The sequence below is a fragment of the Erigeron canadensis genome, chromosome 8, assembly GCF_010389155.1.
Source record: "Erigeron canadensis isolate Cc75 chromosome 8, C_canadensis_v1, whole genome shotgun sequence".
Taxonomy (NCBI): Eukaryota; Viridiplantae; Streptophyta; class Magnoliopsida; order Asterales; family Asteraceae; genus Erigeron; species Erigeron canadensis.
In genome coordinates, this window is record NC_057768.1 from 41568379 (window position 1) to 41595711 (window position 27333).

General features: G+C 33.4%; 2 protein-coding genes across 3 annotated transcripts; one reads left to right on the forward strand and one right to left on the reverse strand.

Annotated features, from left to right (window-relative positions):
• Nucleotides 1-245: 245 nt before the first annotated feature.
• LOC122578142 (GATA transcription factor 7-like) lies at nt 246-2513 on the reverse strand. Of its 2 annotated transcripts, XM_043750037.1 has the most exons (3): nt 2421-2513; nt 1891-2235; nt 246-1211 (listed from the first exon to the last, which is right to left on the reverse strand). In XM_043750037.1, the coding sequence occupies exons 2-3, from the start codon at nt 2203-2205 to the stop codon at nt 534-536; spliced, it is 993 nt and encodes a 330-aa protein (XP_043605972.1). In that variant the 5' UTR covers nt 2206-2235; nt 2421-2513; the 3' UTR covers nt 246-533. The 2 variants fall into 2 exon arrangements, with proteins under 2 accessions (XP_043605972.1, XP_043605971.1); XM_043750036.1 differs by lacking the exon at nt 2421-2513 and having other exon boundaries at nt 1891-2325.
• An 8997-nt stretch (nt 2514-11510) lies between these two features.
• On the forward strand, nt 11511-16790 carry LOC122578649 (SH3 domain-containing protein 2-like). The gene is made up of 10 exons (XM_043750657.1): nt 11511-11662; nt 13316-13438; nt 13642-13711; nt 13801-13952; nt 14062-14163; nt 14243-14443; nt 14528-14590; nt 15935-16090; nt 16224-16298; nt 16420-16790. The coding sequence occupies exons 1-10, from the start codon at nt 11603-11605 to the stop codon at nt 16534-16536; spliced, it is 1119 nt and encodes a 372-aa protein (XP_043606592.1). The 5' UTR covers nt 11511-11602; the 3' UTR covers nt 16537-16790.
• The last annotated feature ends 10543 nt before the right edge of the window (nt 16791-27333 follow it).

Genomic DNA, 27333 nt, shown 5'->3' on the forward strand with positions numbered 1-27333 from the left:
TAAGCCTACGGTTTCGATGCTTCATAAAGGTTTTGACGTCCAAAAGAGAAAAAGACACACACATACACATAGTATTATAGAATTTATGACCGGCTGATCAACAACACGTACCTAAATTTAACCAAGAATAGTAAACATACGTCATTAGCAACCACTTGGACAATAAACCAACAAACGAATTTGAATTATTCAAATTTTAATGCCTAAAATTTGAAAATGACATCAAGCTTATCGTTATAGAAATATTTAGCAACGTCTCCACATGCAATATTTAATTTTCTAACCAAAATTACTTGTCCAACATAGAAATACAACTTCTATCGAATAAAGTACCCCTCGATATTACCTAATTAAAAACAACCAAATTCTAACAAAAAAAAAATAAAGTATAAATAACACTACTATAATAAATCTAACCAGGCCTCACTAAATCAACCTACCATTACCAATCTAATAACTAACTAAAGTCTTTAAATCGGCCCACCAAAATTTCAACCGGAACTGGCCTATCCTACTGAACCGGGTTCAGTTATCTAACTAGAGCCTATCTCAATCGGAATGTTCATACCCGTTTCAACTTCTGTTTCCTTTTTCTTTCGTATTTCCAACACTTTTCGGTGGCTGTTTGAGTGAACAGCCCCCAAAAACGTTGGACTACAAGCCGGTCTATACTCAGGATAAAGCCGACCGGACTTGAACCTGACCCCACAAGCGTTACACAATGTTTTCGGACCTAATGGACCGGTTCGCCATTGAGGTGTTTTTTGAACTTGACAATGAGTACACCGCCGTTGACTCAGTGACTCGTTCACCCCCGGTCCGGTTTGGTAACCTGGACTTTTTCTCTGTTTCTTCGCGGCCGGTTTAGTATCAAAAAAATCAATGTAATAAACCGGGTTTCTGAAAAGCATGGGAGACGTTAATGACGACTCATGAGACGATGAGGAACTTGAACACGACTCGGTCAGTGAGCGCGAAGCATTTGACCAAACCCGGCCGGCTTTTCTTGACCTTTTGGTTCGGGACTTTCTTGGAACCTGGTAGGGTAAGCCCAAAACCGTGAAAGTTTGGGTTGTTACCATAACCACGGGTTCAAACCGGTTCAACCCGGTTCTATCCTTCAAATTCACCGCCGGGTTCAAAATTGGATGCTCCGATAAAGAATCATCCACAATTTTTGATAACCATTCAAGGCTTTCCATATCATCCACCTGAAATTTAATTAATTAACCCACAAAAATTATTATAATATCCACAAAAAAGTATCAAATTTATGTAGCATATCTTTAAAAAAGGGATTTAGACAATAAACTTATCCTCTTTAATTTATTTCAAAAAGTTTTTGATAATTAACATGCATGAATATTGTTTTTCAACCACTTACTTACTCCGTATTTTATTAGTCTATAAAATGATAAAAGATATTGGCCATAATTTTAAAGTACAATATAATTCAATTATAGAAATTATTGCTTGCAATATATTGTGTAACTTAATAATTTAGTTTTGGGAAGGGAATATGAGGCTCTTAGGCATCCAAGTTGGGTGAAAAACCTATACTTTTTTTAAAAGGTAAAAATCATAGGGGCCATGTATTTATTTAAAATATTAAAATATTAGTATGCGAAGGGTTTTTCACCCAAGTTGGATGCATAACAGCCTCATATTCACTTTTCCCTTTAGTTTTTTTAGTAATTCTAGTACGCATTAGTTGTCGGGTCAAATTAGTAATAGCGTGTGACATAATTATACAAAAATAAATAAAAACTACTTTAAAGTTTTCTAAATTTCAAACTTTTACTTTTATGCTTATAATTTAAGTAAAAATATTTTCTATATTACAAACAAATTTACATGCAAGATATTAAGGTAAATAGGAGTAATAATTACCGGCGCGGGAAGGTTGTCACCGGTGAGAGAAACAAGTTCGCCGGAGCTAGAAGAATTGGTAGAAAGAATATCAAAATCCGGCGAAGAAACCGAGGAAAAATCTTCTTCAGATGAACCATCACCAGAAATACTAAAATCTTTATCAGAAAGGTCTAAAAGATCGTCGACGGAAAATTCTTCGCCGGAAATATTATTAATTCCGGTAACACACCAAAAATCGTCAAGCTGTTGTTGTTGTTGTTGTTGGGTTGAATTTAGGCCCATAATTTCTGATAGAAAACTTGACTTCAACGCTCTTGCTGCAATACACTCCATGCTAATTATTGATACTTTTTTTTTTGTTATCTATGTAAAAAAAAATATATATTGTAAGTTGTAAGAATAAAAGTTAACAGAGAATTTATATGGAATTTTGGTTATATATATTTATCTATTTATAATAAAAATTATATATATGGAGAGAGAAAAAGATATGTACTATACATATAAATACTGATATATAATAATTGTGTATGTATAGGTTAAATTACCCGAGAAAGAAGAGAGAAAAAGAAATAGTGGGAGAGAGATAAAAAGGGGGGGAATGCGTGAAGATATGTGATATGATGAGATGATGGCTAATGTGTGAAGGTGATGGTGGTGGACTCCATGTTTTACTATTTTTCTTTTTCTCTTTTTAAAGTGTTCTATATATACACACACATATTATTACTTTTATTTTATTATTATATGTGTATGTATATAATATCTATTGTTTTTTACAAAAGGTTTGAATAATTACTACTAGGACATGAAATAATGCCAAATGTCGTGGAAATTTCTTTTAAAAAGAAAATGGTTTTTATTAATAAGAGAAGAGATGCTTATGCCAAATGTCGTGTGAATAGTACGAGTAATATGATTTTTTGGTATTTTAATTTAATTTGAACTGTATCTTGTTTTTTAGTAGTACAATAGTTGTATGACTATGTATGCCAAATGTCGTGTAAATTGATTGATTTATCTGGTTTCATTAAGTATGATTATTATCAATACCTGATACGCACAGTTTTGTTTTGATGTAGTCATAAGTTTTGAAACATAATGGTATGTTCTTAATATACTTTACGATCACATGCAAACAGAGAAAGAAAACACCCATACGTACGTGTTACATTAATATAACGATAAGGGGATCTAGTGATGATAAGTCCTTTTTTTCTCATAAGAGATCTTAATTAAATTCGATCGAATCATGTTCTAATCAGATAATTTGCGGATAGCCAGAGATATATATACTTGGAGTAGACATGCACACACAAAGAAAAATTCAATTATACGGTTACAACTAAATCAAAAAATAGCTCGCAACTCGCAAGTTATTTGAAAAGAAAAAGTTCCCACCAATTTAAGAAGATCAACAGTGTCTCGTTTATACAAATTAACAAAACACATTTTGTAATTATAGATAATATTCGTAAGTGGTGAGTATTCTTTTTGTTGAACAACCAGTCGACATTTGCCATCATTTAAACAAAAAATAATCATTATCTTCTAATGTTTGTACAACCAATCCGGTTACCTAGAAAGGAGGAATGGGGGTGGTTGTGGTTGTTATTTGACGGTTCCTTTCCGGTAAGGCTATGCCTTTTGTACGCCAAGAGTGTGTATATGTGGTTATCCTTTGATCTAGCCATCCTTCCCCCTATTTATAGGGAGTTCGTGACTTATCTCCCAAGTAGAGTTTTATGCGTTATGCATATCACTTCCGGGAATAGGAGATTTAATATGATCTTCTTTCCTAAGATATAGGATTCTTGATAAATATAAATATTTTCCTTGTTTACCGGAAGTGAAGCGTATCCTTTAGGTGGTACTGCTTGTCTACGTCTGGGTGGGTACGTCATCATCTAATATTTACCTTAATTTATAACAATGAGTATTTTCACTATCGATGAGTATTTTCACTAGCGATTTTGAGTCAAAAACTATATTTAGTAATTAAAAACGATATTTACAAAAAACAATGGATGCATCTACAAGTTAAATTGACTTTGTTTGCCAATGAATATTTTCACTAGCGATTTTGAGTCAAAAACGGTATTTCATAAAAAAAAATCCTTTAAACAAAAATTAATCATTATCTTCTAATATTTACCTTAATTTATAACATGAAAGTTTCAAAAATAAGATACTTATCATTTTTATTGATATTCGTTTACGGACAATGTTATATACTTATATATGATATGATATGATATATTAGTACCAATATCGGTATGATATATAGATTGATTTTATATGTTGTATAATTGATTATAAGAATTATATATATTGTTTGTGTACCTTAAAATTAGGTTGAGATCATGATAGAAAAATAACATAAAAGTAGTAGAGATATCATATGTCATATATAATATGATAAAACTAAAACTAAAACGGACATGGACAGGAACTTTTGTAATCAAATATGTGAGTTACAATGGGAAAGTATAACATAAGATAAAAATCCATATTCATCTTGTTATCATCGTTGATTTTTGTTTTGTTCTTGTTTCAATAAAAATAACCTACCTATTTTTTGTTTATCTCTTTTTAATTATTTTACATTTCTATGTTTCAATTAATCTAACTAATCTCCGTTTATATTCTTTTTAACAATATTTGATTGTATGTTTTAATGTTCAAGTTACACGATGATTAGAAAGACAAGTTTGAAAATTCGTTTATTAAAATCACAATACAAAGGTATAATAATAATAAAAGTAAAAACAAATATTGTAAAAATATGTTATTGTTTTTATTATTATATAAAATTTTCATTCCTTATTTTTTAAAAGAGATTAAAAAAAAAAGTTCTTTGATTTTACCACTTTTGGTTTTAAGAATTATTAGGATAACTATTTAGAAGAATTAATCATTCTCTTATAAAAAATTTAGATGTACCGTGACTATTTTTATTTTTTTATAAGTTTATTTACATGATCCGTTCACCTTTTTCTTTAACTCAATTACATCTTATTAATTATATGCATCACTTATTGTCGCCTCCACTACCATTCCCCATCACCAACACAACACTATACTGTCATCTAGGCACATATTATTTTGCGAGCACATCATTACCTTTCCTTTTTATTGTTAATATATGGCTCTTATTTTGAGAATCCATTTTTTTGCAAGAACCGTAAGAACTCCTAAATTTCACATTGGATCACATTTTTTTTTTGTTCATTCACATGTGAAAATAAAAATATATGTTGCATACGAAATTTTTTTTAAAACCTTATATATAGTCGTTTATCACATGTGAACAAAAAACGTGAACAAATTCATTCACAAGTTCACAAAAAGCTATTTTGAAAGATTTATTTAAAAAGTTTATTCTACAACATATATTTTTATATCATTTTATATGTGAATGAAAAAAAAAACATGTGAACACATATATATTTTAACACATATATATTTTAAGAGTTTTCAATATACTAAAAACATGATTGGGGTATTTTTTAATCGATCCATGACGTATTACTTAAATGACAAGTGTCCCTTTTAGTATTCTTAATTGAATCAAATTAAAATTCCTAATTAGTTTCTAGCTACTTACCTTATAATAACAGTTGTTTAATATGGATATTCACATTATATCAAATTTATTCCAATACCAAACAAAAAATACTATTGCTTATATTTTTTTCTAAGTTATCTCCTAAAAGCAAATTATGGTTCTGTATTTATATATGGTTTTTTATTTCAAGTTATCTCCTAAAAGCAAATTATGTCTCTATCTATCAATAAAATAAAACATGATTGATATCTTCTTGAAACGACTCGTGATGTAATCCTTGATCGACATGTGTCATTTTATTCTATTTATTATATTAAATTAGCTTTTTTTAATTGTATATAGATACCATTTTCTTATTAAACTTAGAATTAAACTTTAACTTTTGGCTTATTAATACAAAAGATATTATAACCTTATTTGATTGATCGTTTTCTCTTTAATAAATTGTCTATTCTTCTTTTGCAATTATTCAACTCTTATTACTCATTACCAGTTATAATAAGTTTTTTAACATGAAGACTTCAAAAATTGAGTTTATGATTCGAAATCACAAGGCTATTTTGCCGTCATTCATTATAAATACATGTTCTGATTTGGATATGATTCTTAAAATTTAAGGTAAATCCAAAAATTTAACTAAACATATATTATATTTATCATTACTGTTTATTATAATTTAGCTTCTACCGTCGATTTACTTTAACCACAATTTATTTTCATACTCATGAATCATGTATGAGGCATATTCGAATTTCATTATGATACAATCTATATAACTACCTTACATCGTACAAGTATTATTAGGAGTATGAATTTTTGAATTTAAACTTAGATTAGGTGTCAAGTTTGACTATGAATATATGGGTTTGGTACTTGGGTACGACCAAAATCAAGAGAAAGTCAGAGACGTGGTTTTCCAAATTCGGAAGTTAGATTTTTCATCAATAGTTGACTCAACTAGAAGACTTCAGTTTTAGCCTTTGGTTTTGATATTATATTATTATTATCCCCATATACTAGTATGTGTGTATGTTTTTCTTTCTTGAAATTGAAATATTATATACCGTATAAATTATACTAGATCTCGTTTTGAAGTTTCTCTTTTGATAGCTGGAAACTTAACCCTTTAACAATTTTTTCTAAATGTCTTTTCTAAACCAGCATTATCTAATTGTTTCATCATTTTCTTATTCTTTTAATTTTTTTAAACGGTGTGTTAGCTGTTAGTGTCTTGAACCCTAACAGTGACATCCAAACGGGCAGTATGTTAGAGCAGAGGCGGTACCAAGAAAAAATTTCAAAGGGGGCAAACTTAGAAAACTTATGACAAATAAATCTAAAAGGGGGCAAAATGTTAAAAACCTATAGAAAATTTTAAAAATTTTATGAAAAATTTAAAAATAAATAACAAAATTTAAATTTGGAAGGGGGCATTGGACCCCTTTGCCCCCCCTTTAGTACCGCCCCTATGTTAGAGGTTGAAACCCGAAGACAATCCTGAAGACTATGAGTACTATAACACGGCCTGCACACACCCAAATAAGTAAATGCCCGAACCATAGGGAACTGATCGAGATTCAATCTCTGGTATCAATCCAAGCCAACATTTCCTCTCCCATAAGTCCATAACCCCCAAAAAGAGCCTCAGGTGCCTTTTGATCTAGAGCAAATGGTTAATTATTTCATCATTTTAATTCCCATTAAAACTTACAAACATGTCTCACTTTTTATCAAAATAAGTTTGCTACATGCGTAACATAGAGTTCGTCTGCTTATGTCTTGTGATCAAATCTCGTCGATTACTATGTATTATTAGTAGTGTCGCTTCTATCATAGATCTTATATATTTACCTATATACTAAAAACCAAGTGCATTTTTACAATATCTTATGCATAGTGTACAAAGTGCTTTTTTACAATATCTTATGCATGGTGTACAATAGTATAAACTTTTTTCATCTGTACCAATCTTGTAGTACAACTTTACCAACCTATATCCTCCATCTTTGTTTCTACATGCTTCTCATAGATCGTATCATCCTTCTCTATCGCGCTTTCTTTTTACGCTGCCAAACTTATAGGATTTAGTTAAATCTCAAGGCAATCACTTTCTAATATCATCTTAATGTTTATTTTTCATTGATAATTTATCAACTACTTAAGTATAGATATACTTATTTGTTTGTTTGAATACAAATGGAAATTAAGTTTTTGGGAACTCAATTGGGATGATGAGTTGGTAGTTGATGATAGTGTTTTGTTTATATAGAAACCTATATATAAAAACAGTACGAACATGTTGTTGTAAAATTGGGTATCTATCAAAAACATCTCCACCAACATAGAAATTAAAGAGGCCCCAACTTTTTTATGTAATCCTTACGTTTGGTGTTAAAAAGAATGTAACTTTTAATTATGGCTATGTTTGCTTCAAGTCCACTGATTGATAGAAGTTCTCACTGATTGCAGTTTATGTAATCCTTAATTAAAGAGGCCCCAACTTTTTTATGTAATCCTTAGTTAGATAGTTAAGACTTTAAGGTATTAAACATCAGAGCTAATTGATAGAAGTTCTCACTGATTGCGGTTTATTAGCTTTAGTTCACTTTGTTGTTTGTCCTGGATCTTACATACTGCTCATACAACTAAGTTAGCGAAGTGCGCTATGCCTATAGTCTCATTCCAGGTCAAGCATATAGCAAAGATGTAATTGATTAGTGCTACAAAGAACGAACTGTTTGTTCACTATCTGATCACAAGTTGAAATCAAATAGGCATTTGGCTATATATTAAAAGGTCTAAAAAAGACAAACTTTGTATGGGTAAATGATTCTAAGCTTTTGGTTAAATGCATATAGGGGTAATCTACTGGATTTATAGTTAGAATGCTCATCATATATATTTTGCTAACTGATTCTTAACGTAGACGTACTCTGATTGTTATTGTGTTGTGCAGAAGGGTGGTATCGTGAATGTTGGTGGTGATTAAGGCGAGCGACCTTTTAAATCAAAGCAAAAACAACTTCTCTTGGTGTTTCAAGTTGCTAACCTTTCGTGTCAATAAAGATGAGATTTTGAGTTTAAGCAAAGTTGATTAAAGAACTCCAAAACTTTGTGATGTAAAAATCATGTTCCGCGACAACGCGCGGGTACAAATACTAGTATTAAACTAAAACTCAAATATATGTAGAGGTGCAGGAAGTGGTCAACCAATTTCGATTATTAATTTTAATAACCGGTTTTGGTTATTTTTTGAAATAGTAATTACCGGTTACGGTTAACTTCTACCAGTTAATAACCGGTTTCTAGGTTTTAAAACTGAAACCTAACTAACCAATCTCGATTAATAATAACCGGTTAACTGATACGGGTTAACATGTTCGTTTTTTTTACCACCCATTATAGTATTAAGAAAGTGGTGAACAATGAGGAAAATTGAATAATCATTTCCGACAAGTCTAAGCGACGAACCCATATATAAAAAAAAACCCATATTCCAAATAAACATCATTTCCTAAACACAAAACAAAATTCATCATTCCAAATCTCAAAAACAACTAAAAATTGATGTTGGATCTGATGAAATAATCATTAACCCATATATAGTATATATTGAAAGCTTACAAAATCATTCGATGGTGCGATCTTCCGGTTATATATCAGTGTATGTATATAATATGTGACTAACCGGTTATTATTTGGAATAATTAACCGGTTATAGGTTTTGGTTTTGAAAAGAGTAATCCATTAATAACCGACGGTTTCTAGTAACCTATAATCGGTTAACCGGTTTCGATTATCGGTTACAAGTCAGACCAGTTCGGTTAATTAATTTTCTCTTCCACCTCTAGATATACGTATATCAATATGCATATTTAATTATGGCTAACAATATTCTTGTGTAGCATGAGTGTTCCTTAAGATTGATTGATCCTCAATCATGCTTGAATATTAGGTTTAAAATCTGAACAAACCAACAACTTATTACTTATATATCTATATAGTATATATCTATAAATCATTATAAAGTATTTATACTCTCCCTCCTTTTTTAAAAAGTAAGTGATATTTGTAGTTTTGTACCATTTCTTTTTATAAAAGTATCACATTATGCATTACTTGTTTATACAATAGCTATTCGACTTGTATATTGTGGGTTTGTGGTACACCGTACATCCATCAAAAATGTTTAAAAACAAACATTTCGAAGTTGCCTTCCAACGTATAGTTAAGTATAAATTGACCCACTAATTATAAATGAAATGCTGGTACGTGACCAAGATTTGCAAATGTGAGAAAGAATATATAGAGGGGGTCCACGTGGCGGACCAAATAAAGCAGTGTTTATATGTTGTCCTTCGACTCGTAGCTTTTAAGCAACTCATGCCTTCATCGAACCGAACTATATAATATGCGAGCGAGTTACTTCAAAAAGCCAAAAAGGATGATAAGAAAACCAAACTTGTATATTTGTTATATATATATATATATATATATATATATATATGGGAAAAGTGAGTATGAGACTGTTATACACCCAACTTAGATGAAAAACCCCTCACATACTAATATTTTAATATTTTAAATAAATACATGGCCCCCCATGATTTTTACCTTTAAAAAAAGGTATGTGAGGGGTTTTTCACCCAACTTGGGTGCCTAACAGCCTCATATTCCCTTCCCCCTATATATATATATATATATATTTTGTAAAGTTAGTTTCGATTCAGACGTGTTGGAGACAATTTTAACCAACAAATCGCTGGACCTCCAACCCCTTCCTCATGGAAAATACTTTGAGATGAAAAACCCAAGACTCGAACCCTAAACCTAAAGTCACCTCCAGGGGCCACATAGTGAATTTAAATGATACATCTGTCCAACCCACCTAAGTGAAGTTAGAAGTTTGAATGATTACTATTTGTAAAGAGAATAAAATATGTTCGCTCGTCAAGAGAGCCTCAAATCTTTTAGATTTTATAGTAAATCGTTGCAAATCTGTGCGGGGTATATATGTAAGTACCACTTAATCATAATCTTTATAAAAGAATACGGCAAATTACCGACCTTTTACTTTTGTCTTCTTTGAACATGTCAAAAAATTAAAAGAGATTTTTATAAGTCTAAAGCGACTTGATACTGCTCATTTAGAGAGATTTTGTCGGATTTAATTTAATATGATATGATTATAGGCTTATAGCAACATCGTAATCTAATCTTAACCAACTTTACTTCATGCATCCTGTTGATTCTCTTGTGACATATTTCGTATTTGTTAGGTTGGTTGGTGAACAACCAAACGTTAAGGTTACTTTGGTAATATACCTCTATATACCCTTATAATAATAATAATTGGATGAAAATTCTCTTAAATACTTTGATCTATTAAGTTGATTTTATGAGTCTATTAAAACTACTTAAAGAATGAACCTACCCACAATAAAAATTACACATGTGTTTACACTTACAAACTTCACAACATAATAAGTTAAGTCAAGTTTAGTTATTAACTTGTGAAGAATGAAGATCTTAGATATTGTAATTCATTATCTTTTTTTAAAAAAAAGAATAATGTAACAAATTATGTTTTTTTCCATGCCAAATACCATTAAAGTACTTTTATACTGTGTTCTTTAGTTTTTGTAAGGAAGGAAGAGAAAAGAATCCAAGTGATTTTAAAATAAGTTAGGTTTTTGAGTTTTTTTTAAGGTCGGAAAGAAAATGATTTGATATGAATTGAGAGGAAAGTTTAGTTGTTTTTGTTTAAAAAATTTTCTTTTCATTATTAAGATGATTTGGAAGGATCTTATCTCATATCTTCTTATTGTATCGTATCATATCATTTCTTTTCTTATTAATTTGAACTCAAGAATATAGCGATGGAAAACAAATTTCATGTTAGTCCAACACTGCCTAACAGTCCAATAGCTTCTAAGAGCCCAAAAGCCCTTATCTCCTTCACCAGTTCACTCCCTCACTTGAGGGTAAATTCGTCCACATACACTGTGATTATAAGAACTAGATTCAAAATAAAGAATAAAAATGAAAATTGTAAAATAAAATATATTTATTTATCAGTTAAACAAAAATAATACTCGTATAAAGAGTTCCTGTCATAAGTTAAATAATTAATTGTTAATCAGAAGAAATCTCCGGCGAGAAATGGAAGCGATCAGGAAACAGGCGACTAAGCTCCGGGAACAAGTTGCCAGACAACAACAGGTAAATTTCAATGACAGTAAAATGTACATAAAAATAACTGTCTCGAATTTATATCATTTTTATTTTTCAAAGATCTACTTTTGATCAACTAATTTAAGGGTAACTATGTAGTTTGATCTTTTTTATTTGATGTAATTCAAACTGCTGTTACACTTCACCCTCAGAAATAGTGTGTTTAGAAATATATATTTGAAGCCTTATTTTGTGCCACACATTCTATGTGTTCACAAGGGTCTTAGGTTCGAACTTCACTAGGTAAAACATCATGCCTGGTGGCTAGAGAAAAGGTACGGAAACGGTTATGGTGATACTTCGGTTAGGCTGCATACATCTGAGCCAATCTTGGTAACCTGAACAAGGAAAATTGAAAAAACATCATCTGTTTATCCGTTTACAACTTTACATTTCATATGCGCTACCTTTATTTAATGGAAGATACAAATTTGAGGTTTAACTCCATTACAATTGAAAGTATATAAATGTATCTATAGATGTGTGTACTTGTAAGTTATAACGCTTAGCGTAACTAAGTGAAATATGAGAAAGTGAACTAACACATTGATATAAAGCAAGTTATGTCTATTGGCTTTTGAGCTACATTTTTTTATCGGGTTATTGTGTGGATGTGGAAAGAATGGAAATCTCAAACTTGACATTGTTAGTAATTATTATGGTTTTAATAAAGCTTAACATAATTACTTGACCCAAGTTATTGTGAAAAGTAGCTTGTTCCAAGTTATTGTATTAAGAGATAATGTATCCATTTGTCAAGAAATTACCCCAATATGTATGTTATAATTTTTTTATGTATATCTAGCAATTTGGCTTTGTTTCGGTGACCTTTTTCATATAGGTAATGTATCAAGAGGTTTCTTAAGAATGTGCCACATTTTACTTATTTTTTCACCCATAAGAATTTCACATATCATCCTTACACCATCCACTGCCGGCTACTCGATGATCACCAGAATTCCTGGAATCGCCCAAAAAAACATAAGGTTACCAATATGCTTAGTGTGGCTAGGCTAGGTTTTGTTTAGACTAAAAGGGTTCTATTTAAACTAAAATGTTAAAGGTGGCACCTTTTCATTTGAAAAACTTGTTAAAGTTTTAGAACTGTGACTTGTTTCGTTAAATCCATACTTTGTTACTGCTTTAATTGTATACCACCTTATCACAATAAATCCATACGAAGTAGTCATACTATGTGATCTATATATATATATATATAGGGTGGCAATCAAATGAGAACAGATGAGAACACTTAGAAACTACATTTTAATGCATTAAAAGTCCATAAAACTGACATAGTGCATAACTAATTATCATTATTTAAGTGTTTAACAACACATGGAACCGTCAAAATTGAAAAAAATCACGTTTTTTGTTGGATGCATCATTTTGATAATATGCATCCAACATGGATGCACAAAATAAAAAACGTAATTTTTTTGATTTTGAAGGATCAATGTGTTGTTAAACACTTAAATAATGATAATTAGTTATGCACTATGTTAGTTTTATGGACTTTTAATGCATCAAAATGATGTTTTTAAGTGTTCTCACCGTTCTTATTTTAAAAGTGTTCTCACCGGAGTGTTACCCTATATATATATATATATATATATAAAATAATTCTGTTTTAAATTTCAGGCAGTCTTCAAGCAGTTTGGCGGTGGAGGTTACGGAGGTTCAGATAATATGGTAACTGATGAGGCAGAACTCATGCTTCACCAAAAACTCGAGAGGCTATACATATCTACACGTGCTGCCAAGGTTGCTTTCCTTATGTATACATCGTGTATATCAACATGAAAAGAGTACTTAGATCGAGTACTAATAAGTCAAGAGGAACATATGTCTAGTTGTAATCTTTCAACCAAAAAATAAGAATGATGAACATGATTTTAAGTTTTTTCCTCTGAAAAAGAAAATAACTTTTTTCTAGTTTATGCGATATGATCATTTATGCTTTTCAGCATTTTCAAAGAGACATTGTTCGTGGCGTTGAAGGATATATAGTCACTGGCTCCAAACAAATTGAAATAGGCAAGTTGGTAGTACTCAAGTACTTCTCAATTCTAGTTAAACTTCAGGAATGCATGATTTGAGTTGGCTTCGATGGATTATTTTGGCAGGAACTAAATTGTCAGAAGATAGTAGGAAATATGGAATTGAGAATACATGCACTAGTGGAAATACGCTATCAAGAGCTGCAGTCAACTTTTCACGAGCTCGTGTCCAGATGGAGAAGGAACGAGGAAATCTACTAAAATCTTTTGGCACACAGGTTTGGAATAAAATTTTCCTTCTTCCTTACAAACTGTTTATACATAGTACTATTTTATTGCAATAATTCCTTTGTCTCTAATTGGCGCATTTTACTGCCAATTGTGCAGGTTGCAGAGCCATTAAGAGCAATGGTTATGGGAGCTCCCCTTGAAGATGCTCGACATCTTGCTCAACGTTATGACAGAATGCGCCAAGAGGCTGAAGCACAGGTCTTTAAATTGTAATTTAAAGTGCTGGTTTTATTAAAAATCACTTGTTAGGCATTTTTAAATCATTAAAACTTCGCAGGTCATTGAAGTTACTAAACGGCAAGGAAAAGTGATGGATGGAAGTGGGAATCCAGACCTATTTGCGAGACTTGAAGCATCTGAATCAAAGCTACAAGACTTGAAGTCCAACATGGCAAAATTGGGAAAGGAAGCTGCATCAGCAATGGCTGCAGTTGAAGCTCAGCAGCAAAAAATGACACTACAGAGACTTATATCCATGGTAAAATTTCTCCACTTAACGAATTAAATGAGCTATACATCTGATGATATATCGATATGTTGTCTGAAACACATTTTCCGATAGATCGAATCAGAACGTGCATACCATCAGAAGGTAGTTCAGATTCTTGATAATCTTGCAGGGGAGGTATGTACTCGTCATCGCCCTTCATATCTAGACAAATTTTATATTTGTGGAGTTGTGGTATCTATCACCTTTTGGCATAATAACTAGAACTTAGTAATAACTACTACATTTTAGTATGCTAATCATTGTAATAAAATCCAAGTGAGAAATAGACAAGTATGACCAATATACAGTTAAAAATGGGCTATATATAGATGATACCTGACTTTAGTTTGTACATTTAGAGAGAGTATTTGGGGGTTGTGATTATAGAAAGATAAAAGACTAATAAGAAACAAACTTATAAATGTATAGAGTACTTTTCACTAGTTTATGTTTTTCCAGAATAAACTTGTAAAATTTATAACCTACAGATTTCCTAATTAATAGACAAATTATTACTACTAACTTATAATTCAAGCAATATCAAAGAAAGATGGTATACTAAGTAATGACTATTGCATTCTTTAATATTCCCTTTCTCAATCCCATTGCCATTCATTAACATGAACCAAGTGCCCAAAGTTTGGACTTTTTTCCTCAAAGAAACGAGACTTAAATAATCTTGTACATGTATGGTATCTCAAACCACGTGGTTTCTTTGGCGTCTCTCTTTGAACTATAATAGTATAAGTGTAGCCAATCTAGGGCCCACTTGGTTGAGGCTCATGCCTCTTGGGGGATAAGTACAGGGTTCAATCCCTGACATAGGAGTTTATTGGAGGTAGTTTTGAGAGTAGGACTAGGGTAAGCGTTTCTGTTCAAAATTTTTTTTTGAGTTTCGATTTTCAACATAATGGGAAAGTGAGAATGTGAGATCTAAAAAACCCCTCCAAAGTCATCCCATGTTGATAGCGAGAGCAGATCTCTATATAACTATAACTATAGATTATAGTTATGCATGTCAAGAGGGTCTTCTCTTTCTGAGGTCAGATTTTATGGCTCTTGATTCAATAACTTTTTGTAGCACTTTTAAGTGGCATTGGTAATATGTGAGTAGCATGTTTGTATTTCTGATTCACAACGTACAATTCCTTTTGTTTTCCTTCTGTTTACACAACCCATACTCCAAAAGCTCTAGAAGGCTAGTAAACGTTAAATCTTTAAATCTAACATTTATGTAGTTCGAGAAAGTCTGATAGATTTAGAAAAAAATACACAATAAAGTTGATGCTATCTTTTGAAATGAGGTTTCTAAAATATATTGCCTTAGGGGTGTTGTTTCACTTGGCTGGTGTGCAGCCCACGAAATTTATGCCAAGGATACAGAGTACAGATCATATCTTTATAGAGTGCCTTTGGACATGTATTAGATTTTTCTTTTTGGCTTTAGTTTTGTTTTATGACATTGTTTCCCATTGATAGATGGTAATAGAGCGACAACGAATTGAAGCAGCTCCTCCCCCAACTATGGAAACACCTCCTCCTCCCCCTCCTCCATCATACGAAGAAGTCAATAACACGTCAACGACGCCAATGCAAAATGGTTCAAATGACGGGGTGGATTACTTTTTAGGAGAGGTAAGCATATACATCTCATCTGCATTATTTCTTTGTTTAAATAATGAATTATATTTATATTTTTACTGATAAATCATTTCTAAAAGAGACTTGTAACACTGCTCCCATGGTTCATTTCCCTGTTGTGTTCCAGGCTTTGTTCCCATATAATGCAGAGTCTGATGTGGAGCTTAATTTATCATCTGGTGATTATGTTGTTATCAGAAAGGTATGTAGAAGCTTGAGTTTTGTGTATTATAATTATCTCCATGATTTTTACTCAGCTACTATTTGTGTACTAATTATAATGATTCATTACTCAGCTTCTATTTGTGTATTAATTATGTCAGGTATCAAATAACGGCTGGGCTGAAGGTGAATGCAAAGGAAAAGCTGGCTGGTTCCCTGTTGAATACATTGAAAGACGAGAGCGTGTTCTTGCAAGCAAGGTTACTGAGGTCTTTTAAAGTATGTTTTCTCTACTTTGGGCTTCGGCCGTTGGCCTTCAAAATACCAATTATTTTGTATGTAATTTTAGCATTATTATAAAATATATAGATAGCTTATTTCAATTTTTACAAGACAAAACATATATCTTTTGCCTACTGTTGTTCTGATTGGATATAGTCAGCCCTAGAGCTTTAACTTTATACCCTTTTGTATGTATCATGGTGTTCATTATGTATTGGTTTGTTTGTGTGTCATTCTTTAGTTTAAAGTTTGCACTTGTGTTTATGATCTGTGTATCTTCAGTAAATTGTTTACAATTAATTCTTGCTTTTGATCTTTTGGAGTTGGTTACTTTATTGTAACTCGTACATCTGGAGTGGGACTGGATACATACACTAAACAATTTCCTCATCTGCCCAATCAATTACCATTTTATGGCCTTTACAGTTTTACAAATTACATCGAAGAGTCAAGGCATTCTTTGGTTTACAAAGTTGTTAAAATTCACATGGTTACGTCTAAGTGCTACTACTGATGCTTAAAATGGTTATATATGCTACTATATGTGTCATTTAGTTTTAAGAATTTACCATTGACCTATTTTTAGGGTATTGAAATGAAAAGATCAGTTGATTGCAAAATCAAACTGAAAAGAAAGTTAAAATATATATAGGTCAATTCATGTTTACAAACAAAAAGACTCGCAAAAAGAGTATTAGAAGAAGCCGTTGAAGATAATAATGATAGTTCTATGATCGACTTATTAGCTTTGTTTTTGTTTGTAAACATGGTCTCAAGTAATGGGAAAATAACCAAAATGTAAAATCCACTCATCAGTAGTAAAAAATAACAGAAGCACTAAAATTTGTCTTCAGTGGCGGAAAAACAACTAAACATTCACGAGATGTTATACATAACACTACAGACCAGCATTGTTGCATTTACAGATGAAAATGAAATGAAATGACACATTTTCGTATTCAGGATCATATAGGGTAGTGTGAAATTGACCCATCATCTACTCCCTTCCACGTTCCAAATGTTGAACTTGCGAAGCTGCCACCTCCACTTGTTTCCTGAGCAAAGTTGACCATGTAGAGAAGCAAGTTTAGTAAATAGTATTGCCTCCTAGTTTCTTAAATGAATGAACTTACTGATTTCTTAGTTTCCTGGGTGCTAGATATATTGCCAGAACCGCCACTGTAATGATAAGCAAAGCAATCTGCATGATAATTATGGTAAGATTTTTTGCAACACTTTTTATTATACAATAAACATGTATTTGGTCAACATATACAACTTATCTTCTCCATTAACTCAAAGATCTGATGGAACATTGTTTATTGTTGTCTAAACACAACTTGTCCCGCATTGGAACAAGAAACAATTTCTCCATGTTTATAAACCCAAGTTACAAGCATTATAAGTCTAGGTCAGGCTTTTCTTAAAAAAAGAAATTATTTTTGTTTATATAAAAGGTTTTTCTGGTTTATCTTTTTGAACAGACATGATATTTATGTCTCTACAATTCAAGTCTATAAATATGAAATTTTGACACAGAATTTCATTTAAGAGATTAATCAAAAATCAAAAAGGCCCAAAATAAAAAATCACTTATTGTTCGTCATTATCTTGAAGATTAACCTAGCTAATTTGATAGATTCAAGTTCCACAGTTTGAATTGATTTGTTGTATCCTGTAGACATATGCTATCTACGGGTGAAATTTCAATTTAAGGACATTGCATTCGCAACCTTCAATCAGATGTATACAGTGCCGGCTTAAGCTTTTTGGTAGCCTTAAATGAAACCAATTTTGAAGGTCTATTTTTAAAGTCTTCTATAAAAACCTCCTCATTTATCCGGACTCGAGACCGACAAAAATAACTAAAAGAAACTTTTGAATGACTGATTTATATATTTTTGTTTCGTTTATAGACTTTTATAAGTGAAAAAGAAGTTTCAAATATTTATATGAAGTTTATTTTTCTAGCATTTTTAGAAGCAAATTTTAAAGTCTTAGTCCAAAACGCTAATATAAGCCCAAAACTAAAAATACCCAAGCCCAAAAACTTAAAAAATTAGAGACCTTTAACATGTGGAGGCCTCAAGCGACCGCCTAATCCATTATTATAATTGAGCCGGCTATGGATGTATATAATCTTTGAAATCAATTGTACATATATGTATTCATAAACGAGACAAAGTACCCGCGCGTTGCGGCGGTGAGATGGTGGGGGTTAGGCATGAGCACGGTCAAAAGATCGGACCGGACCGATGTGGACCGAAGACCGGACCGAAAGAAGCTCGGTCGGTCCGGTTCGGTCCCGGGTTTCCTCGGGTCGGTCCCGGTCTATGTAGGGTTGGACCGAAAATGAGAAATGGGCTTGAGATGTTGGACTTGTGTGGCTTTGCTGGGCTCATTTTTGGAGTATTGGACTCTTTTTGGATGTTGGACTATTTTTGTATGTTGGACAGGAGGTTGCAGGTTGGAGTTTTGGACTCAAATGAAGACTAAAGCCCATAATAAACCCATTAAATACTTAAGCCCACAGTCAAAGTCGGGTTTCGGTCTTGGACCGGAATTTTCCGGGTTTTGGACCGAACCGGACTGAAGACCGAAGTTGCAGGAAACCACAGACCGAAGACCGGACCGATTGTGGCTCGGTCGGGCCGGTCCGGGTCGGTCTCGGTCGGGTCTTGGTCGGGCTTCGGGTTTCCGGTCCATATGCTCATGCCTAGTGGGGGTGATAGGTCATAGAGTGTGATAGCCAAATGCCTTAGTCGCCTGGGCTCCGCTGTTAGTGCATGATTCTCAGTGACATGAGCATTCTAGATATGTGAAGTATATTTGTTTATATATTCAAGTCTTGTAATTTTCTTGTAATTAATGTTTATCAATAATATTACCTTGGTATATATTGTTGATCCAATTGGGATCCTTTTATGTTTGTTTATTATTTGTATTTTGCAGGTTTTAGATATAACATGTAAAGAGTCATTAAGTTAATATTGTTTATGCGTTTAACAGCAGTTTTTTTTAATGAAACTGTGAATTTATATATCTGTCCAAAATTTACAAATAGAATAACAGTACCTTGGACAGGCCCAAGTACTACATACCAAGCAAAAACAATACAACCTATCTATAGGAATCAATCACAACTCTATACCACAGACTCAATGCACAAGCTAAACACTTCAAATATTCACTATATATCTAGCTACTATACTCACCAGAAACTCCTAAAAATATCCAAAACTGAACTAAAAAGAACCAGTTCAGCTCCAACATACTTATCCACAGAATACTACAGAAAGCCCAACAATACCAAAATACTTGAATGCACTAGTATAGGACCAAGTAGTCCCATCTTGCATGACTCACTATTCTTATACGCAAGTGCATCCAAATATGCAAATAACAACATCACTCCATTCCATTTCAATATCATCAAGAACTCAGCTAGCTCTTAGAGTATTCCCAGTCCATTTCAGTTCCCAAATATTTGCAATTCTTTCCACATTTCCAGTTCTTCTCACTTTGATGGACATAAGTTGCATTCTAACATTATCTCTTATGATTTTGCATAAGCTCTCTTTATTACTTTCTTGATTCTTGAAAATTCTAGCATTTTTACCTGCCATATATAATATACAGCAACAGCCACAATCAATTTATCCACCACCACACCTAACTTGTTATTACCTTTTTCTCTGGCTAAGATCCTGATCACTTCTTGTAGTTTATCCACCTGCATTGTCTGATTCAATAACTGACTCACAGTCTTCCAAATATCACCGGTAAACTTGCATTTAAAGAACAGATGTTCATGACTGTCTGCAGAATTGTTACAGAACACACACTTGTACTCTGCATCCTTATTCCACCTAGCCATCTTGTCTTGAGTTAGCAATTTTTCCTGAACAGCTAACCACAATATAAATGCATTTCTTGGAATAAATTGTCTGAACCAGATAACATCCTTCCAGTCAACACTTGAACATTCATCTCTCAAGTCCTTCCAAGCTTGCTTCGTAGAGAAATCTACTTTTTGATTTTCTTTAGTAACCCACATTACTTTATCCTTTGCCCCAATGTGAATATTTGGAACATCAGTTCCTCTAAGAACTGGATACTTATCCATCCATCCAACTGGCCATCTCCAGAAACCATCTAAAATCATATTAGCAACAGAAATGTTCTCTTCTATTCTAGCATCATACAAAACTCTTCTGTTGAGAAATGCACTTAAAGGCCCTTCCTCACACCATCTATCATACCACATTGAGGTCTTCTGCCCATCTCCTATATTCACAAACACATGTTGTTTAACTAAATCTCTAATTTCCATCATGGTCTTCCATCCCCAACTATCTGTCTTATCAATTTGATAATTCCAAATACTCTTGTTCTTTAACTTCACAACATTTACCCATTTGGCCCATAAAGAATCTTTATTATCTAAAATTTTCTAAAACTGCCTGATAATCAAGACTTCATTCCATTTCCTAACATCCTTCAAACCCAGCCCACCTTGTTCCTTTGGCTTACAAGCATCTTTCCAGGCTATTCTAGCTCTTCCTTTAGCTGAATCACCAGCATTCCAAAGAAATCTTTTAAAAATCTTTTCCAAATCTTTTATGACAGATGTGGGAAGCATAAAAACAGAGGCCCAATACACTTGCATAGAAGCCAATACAGAAGCAATTAACTGTACTCTTCCTGCATAAGAAAGTTTTTTATTCTTCCAACACTCAATTCTACTTCTGACTTTATCAATCAAAACTTTACAGTCTTTAATCCCAAGCTTTTTTGCAAGCAATGGAACACCTAGATATCTTACAGGGAGAACTCCACACTTAAATGGTAGAATGCTGAGTAGATCATTCTGTTCCTTTTCATTTAGACTACCAAAAAATATTGTACTTTTGCCCAGATTTGGGTTTAAACCAGAAACTTGACTAAATTCTCCCAACACCTTTTTCACAAGCTTGAGAGAACCAACACTACCTTTTCATACCACCAGCAGGTCATCAACAAAGCACATGTGGGACAGTTTTAAATCCTTACACCTATAGTGATACCCAAAATCAGAAGACTCCTCAATGTTCTTTCTCATAATGAGGCTAAAAACCTCCATTACCAGAGTGAATAGGTAAGGGGAAAGAGGGTCACCCTGCCTTAATCCTCTACCCCCTTTAAAATATCCATGTACTTCCCCATTAAGACAAATAGAAAACTTGGTAGAAGATACACATGCCATGATCCAGTTTAACAGCAGTTGAGATATTAACTTAATGTACTTCTAAAGGGAAGTTAAGATAATTGTGTTTCTGCGTATTAACAGCAGGATAAACATTATCTTATATACACACTTCCAATAGGTAATATAGACGACGTTGTTTCTGCGTATATTATGTTGAACAGTTAAGTCACAACTTGATGAGTGTGTCTCAGATTTGTGATAAAGGAAATCCTGTTCACTTCACCAAGGAGGAAGCACTTATCCTAAAACCTGGATATGTGATTCATGAGGAGTGGATTCTGTTAAGGGCTCCAAGGAAAAGAGATATATATGCAATGGCATTAGGTATCTCTAATCCAGAGATTGAGACCACATGTCTTTTGTCTCAGGCCTTAGAATCAGACTCATTACTTTGGCATAGAAAAATGGCTCATCTTCATTATCGAAAAATGAATTTCATCACCAAAATGGTTTGGTGGAAGGTGTTCCATTGAAGAGATATGGTAGTGAGGATAAATGTGTTCCATGCAAAAAGGGCAAACAACACAAGATCAATCACAAACCCAAGTCTCTGAATTCTACTGTCGCTCCTTTTGAACTTCTTCACATGGACTTAATTGGTCCAGTGAACGTGAGAAGTATCGGGGGAATGTATTACTGTTTAGTGGTCACGGATGATTTCTCAAGATTCTCATGGGTGTTTTTCCTTACATCTAAGGATGAGACATATCAAATACTGGTGCACTTCTTTGCAAAAGTTGAAAATGTCTATAACACAAGAATCAAGAGAATTCGTAGTGATAACGGAACAGAGTTTAAGAATAGGTTGACGGAGTTTTACTGTCTCAGCAAGGGCATTGATCAGCAATTTAGTGCTTCGTATCAACCTCATCAAAATGGAGTTGCTGAGAGGAAGAATAGAACGCTAATTGAAGCTACAAGAACAATGTTGGCTAACTCTAAACTTCCCACCATATTCTGGGGTGAAGCTATAAACACCGCTTGCTATGTACTTAACAGTGTTCTGATTGTGACGAGGTTTAACAAAACTTGTTATGAGCTGATACACAATAGAAAACCTAGCTTGAGTCATTTGCAACCATTTGGTGTACCATGTACCTTCTTAAAAGTTAAACCAAACTTAGCAAAGTTTGATGAAAAGGTTTATGAAAGATATTTTCTTGGATATGTTCCATGAACACCAAATCGTTGTGTTTATAACAAAGTAACTGGTAAAGTTGATATTGCATACAATGTTGAGATTACCAGCTGCTCACCCGGTATTCATTCAGGTCCTGAGAAAATGTTTAATTATGAAGATATCTTCAGTTTTCTTAATCCATCTATGATAGAGTTGCATAATTCAGATGATATCGTGGTGGTCCGTGATGATGATATCTTTGCATCACCATCTTACGGAGGACCCATATCAAATGCAGTCTCTGAGGATAGAAGAAGACATCAGGATTCCAAACAAAAAGTTATCTCAAGAAGATCTGATGAACCAATGGGTCCAGACACTTCAATTGAGAATACTTCAGAACATGTTGTGACAGAGGAACATCCCTCAATTCAGATTGAGGAAGAGATATTTACCAATATGGGTGGGAATCTTGATGTTGATCGAGTCACACATAAGCACCTTACTAAGGCTCATCCTGTAGAAAACATCTTGGGAGACCCTAGTGTTGGTGTTAGAACTAGGAGCAGTCTCCAGGAAAGCACAAGTCTCTTTGCTAGCATCAAAGATACAGGGATACTGGAAACATGCAAGTACAGTTGCTTTATCTCTCAAGTGGAACCTAAAAATGAGCAAATGGCACTAAAGGAGCCATCTTGGGTGGATGCCATGCAGGAAGAGCTAGACCAATTCAGAAAATTGAAAGTCTGGGAATTGGTAGATGTGCCTACTGATATCAATCCTTTAGATGGGTATTCAGGTGTAAAGGGGATGATAAAGGGATTGTTACTAGGAACAAGGCTCGCCTAGTTGTTCAAGGATTTGCACAACAAGATGGATTAGACTATACCGAAGTTTTTACACCAGTAGCTAGGATTGAGGCAATTAGGCTTTTTCTAGCTTTTGCATCTTTTAAGGGCATTAAAGTGTACCAATTGGATGTAAAAAGTGCATTTCTCTACGGTAAAGTACAGGAATTGGTCTATGTGTCTCAACCTCCTGGGTTTATTGATCCTGACTATCCTGATAGAGCTTATAAATTGGATAAAGCTCTATATGGTCTTCATCAAGAAGCCAGAGCCTGGTACGATACATTATTTGCACATTTGGTGGAAAATGGGTTCGTAAGAGGCGAGATTGATAGCACATTGTTTACAAAATGGAAAGGTGATGATTTCTTACTTGTACAATTTTACGTAGATGACATCATTTTTGGAGCATCATACGAGAACATGTGCAAAGAATTCGAAGATATCATGAAGAGCAAATTTGAAATGAGTGCAATGGGTGAAATGAATTTTTTTTCTTGGTCTGCAAGTTGAACAGAGAAAGGAAGGAATTTTTATTCATCAGACCAATTATGTCCATGACATTATTGAAAAATTTGGTATGGATGACTCTTCACCCATAGGGACTCCAATACAAGTAAATCACTTGTTGGGAGCCGTAAACAGCATGGATCAAGATGTTGATCCAACATTATATAGGTCAATGATAGGATCATTAATGTATCTTACTTCATCAAGACCGGATATTATGTTTGCTGTTTGCTTATGTGCTCGATTTCAATCCTGTCCGAAAGAGTCACACTTGAAAGGAGTAAAAAGGATTCTTCGATACCTCAAAGGACAACCATTACTTGGATTATGGTACCCAAGAGGAGGAGAGTTTGATCTGTATTCATATACAGACTCTAATTATGGTGGATGTAACTTTGATAGAAAATCTACTTCGGGAGGATGTCAATTTTTAGGAGACAGACTAGTGTCATGGCAGTGCAAAAAGCAAACATCTGTTGCCAATTCTACATGTGAAGCAGAGTACATGGCCGCTGGAAGTTGCTGCTCACAAGTGTGACTATGGTTGGAATTTCTCTAACACTCCTATTAAAATTGATAATAAATCTGCTATTTCCATTACCAATAATCCTGTTAAGCACAGTAAGACGAAGCATATTGATATTAGATATCATTTTATTCGTGATTGTGCTGAAAAGAAGCTAATTCATCTTGAAAAAGTGTTGTCCGATGATAACTTAGCTGATTTTTACACTAAGGCCTTTGATCGATCACGTTTTGAGTTTTTAGTCCAGTTGACTGGAATGAGAAACTCTTAGTTTCTATCTCTCAAGAACCATCAGTTATTCAGAAAATGCAACACAAAAATAGAATAATGGTTAAAGGGGGAGTCGTTACTACAAGAGAAATGACTACTAAATATGGCATTTAAGTTTACTCGTTTGCTATATCCGATCTCTTCTGTAGTAATTGTTCCTTCTAGAACCTACTCATTTCAGAAAAACAGAAAAGACAACACAAACATATAATAATGGTTTAAGGGGGGAGTTGTTACTGCAAGAGAAATGACGAAAATATATGGCATTTAAATTTACTCATTTGCTATACCTGATCTCTTCTGTAGTAATTATTCCTTCTAGAGCCTATCGCAAGGACAATATTAAACATGACTGTTACCAGATTTGTTAGAGTAATTTTGAACTAAAATTACTGTGATCGATTGACAGTCGAAGATTCTTTGATGAAATACCTAGACGGGTACGAGCAAGCTAGGGATCCAGTTGGAAATGAACAAAGTATAGTTTCTCCAGTTGTTGAGACAAGTGCAGAAGCAGGGGTTCCATCAGGAGTTGAACAAAGTATGGTTCCTCCAATTGTTGAGCCAAGTACAGAAGTAGGGGCTCCATCAAGAGTTGAACTAAGTATGGTTCCTCCAGCCGTTGAGCCAAGTGCAGAAGTAGGGGTTCCTGAAAAGGAAGGTCAAAGGGTTGATCTTCTTGCAGCTGTTGAGCCAAGTACTTCAGTACCAGTAACTCAGACTAACGTTCCCGATGACAGGGCTTTTGGCCACCACTTAGGATGACAAACGAATACTTGAAGGCCATATCTAGATGCTGATGTCAAGGGGGAGACTGTTAGTGCATGATTCTCAGTGACATGAGCATTCTAGATATGTGAAGTATATTTGTTTATATATTCAAGTCTTGTAATTTTCTTGTAATTACTGTCTGTCAATAATATTACCTTGGCATATATTGTTGATCCAATTGGGATCCTTTTATGTTTATTTGTTTGTTTATTATTTGTATTTTGCAGGTTTTAGACATAACATGAAAAAAGTCATTAAGTTAATATTTCTTTCTGTGATTAACAACAGTTGAGATATTAACTTAATATACTTCCAAAAGGAAGTTAAGATAATTGTGTTTCTGCGTATTAACAGCAGATAAACATTATCTTATGTACACACTTCCAATAGGTAATATAGACGACGTTGTTTCTGTGTATTCACAGCAGTAAAAATGTTGTCGAAAGCTAATGTTGTTTCTGCATATATTTACAGCAGTTGAAACATTAGTATGTTAATGTCGGTTCTGCGTCTTGACAGCAGTAAAGACATTAACTCAACATATCCTAAGTGTTATTTGAGGGTTCTTAGGAACGAGCAAAAATATGCTGGTTCAAATAAGAACACTCAAATGGTCATTTAAGAGTTTCTATGGAAACAAGCAAAAGTATGCTTAACCACAAGAACTCTCAAACGGTTTTGTGTGTTCAGGGAAACATGCAAACGGCCAAAACCCTAATGGGCCTTGGCCAAAAAACACGCAAGCCCACAAACTTTTGCGTGTTTCTGGGCGTGCCTATATATATGGGTGTGTGTTCATGCGTGTTTCAACAAGAGTGTAGAGAGAGAAACGAGCAAATCCTAGAGAGAGAAAACTAAGGACACGCATAGTCTTGTCTTGTGGGTGATTCTTGTCTCGTGCATGAACCGCAAACACACACCCGACCCCCGAACGGCTCGTAGATTGCAGATTACCACGTGTTTGGTTAGGTGTGTCTGGAGAGTCGTTCCCCCGACGCACCTCGACATATCCTTAAGTCAATCTCGGTTCAATAGAAGTACAAGACTCGAGGGACTTACATCCGCCCTCGGATATAAAAATTCGTCGAAAGTATATCGAATGACATCTCTAATGAAAGATCATGAAATTTTAAGAACACCCATATAATTTTTATAATTTATCGATGTATGATTTTTAAGATAAAAGATTTTGAATGAATTAGAAGAATAAAATGATTTATGGAGGAGAAAGAAAAGCAAGTGGTTGAGATTTGAGGAGAAAAAAAAAAGAGTAGTTGAGATTTTTTCTAAGGGTATTATGAATAAGTGATAGAGATATTTTGAGGTTTTCACTTAGTTAAAGTTGAAAAAATGAAAGAAACACATGCTTTATAATGTAGTAGGAAAGAAATAGAGATATTTAACATATAAATACATATATTTATATTTCAGTTATAACTGTTGTATTATAATATCAAGTTTCTAACAAGATCATGTGACATTGAAAAGAAGAAAAGAAAT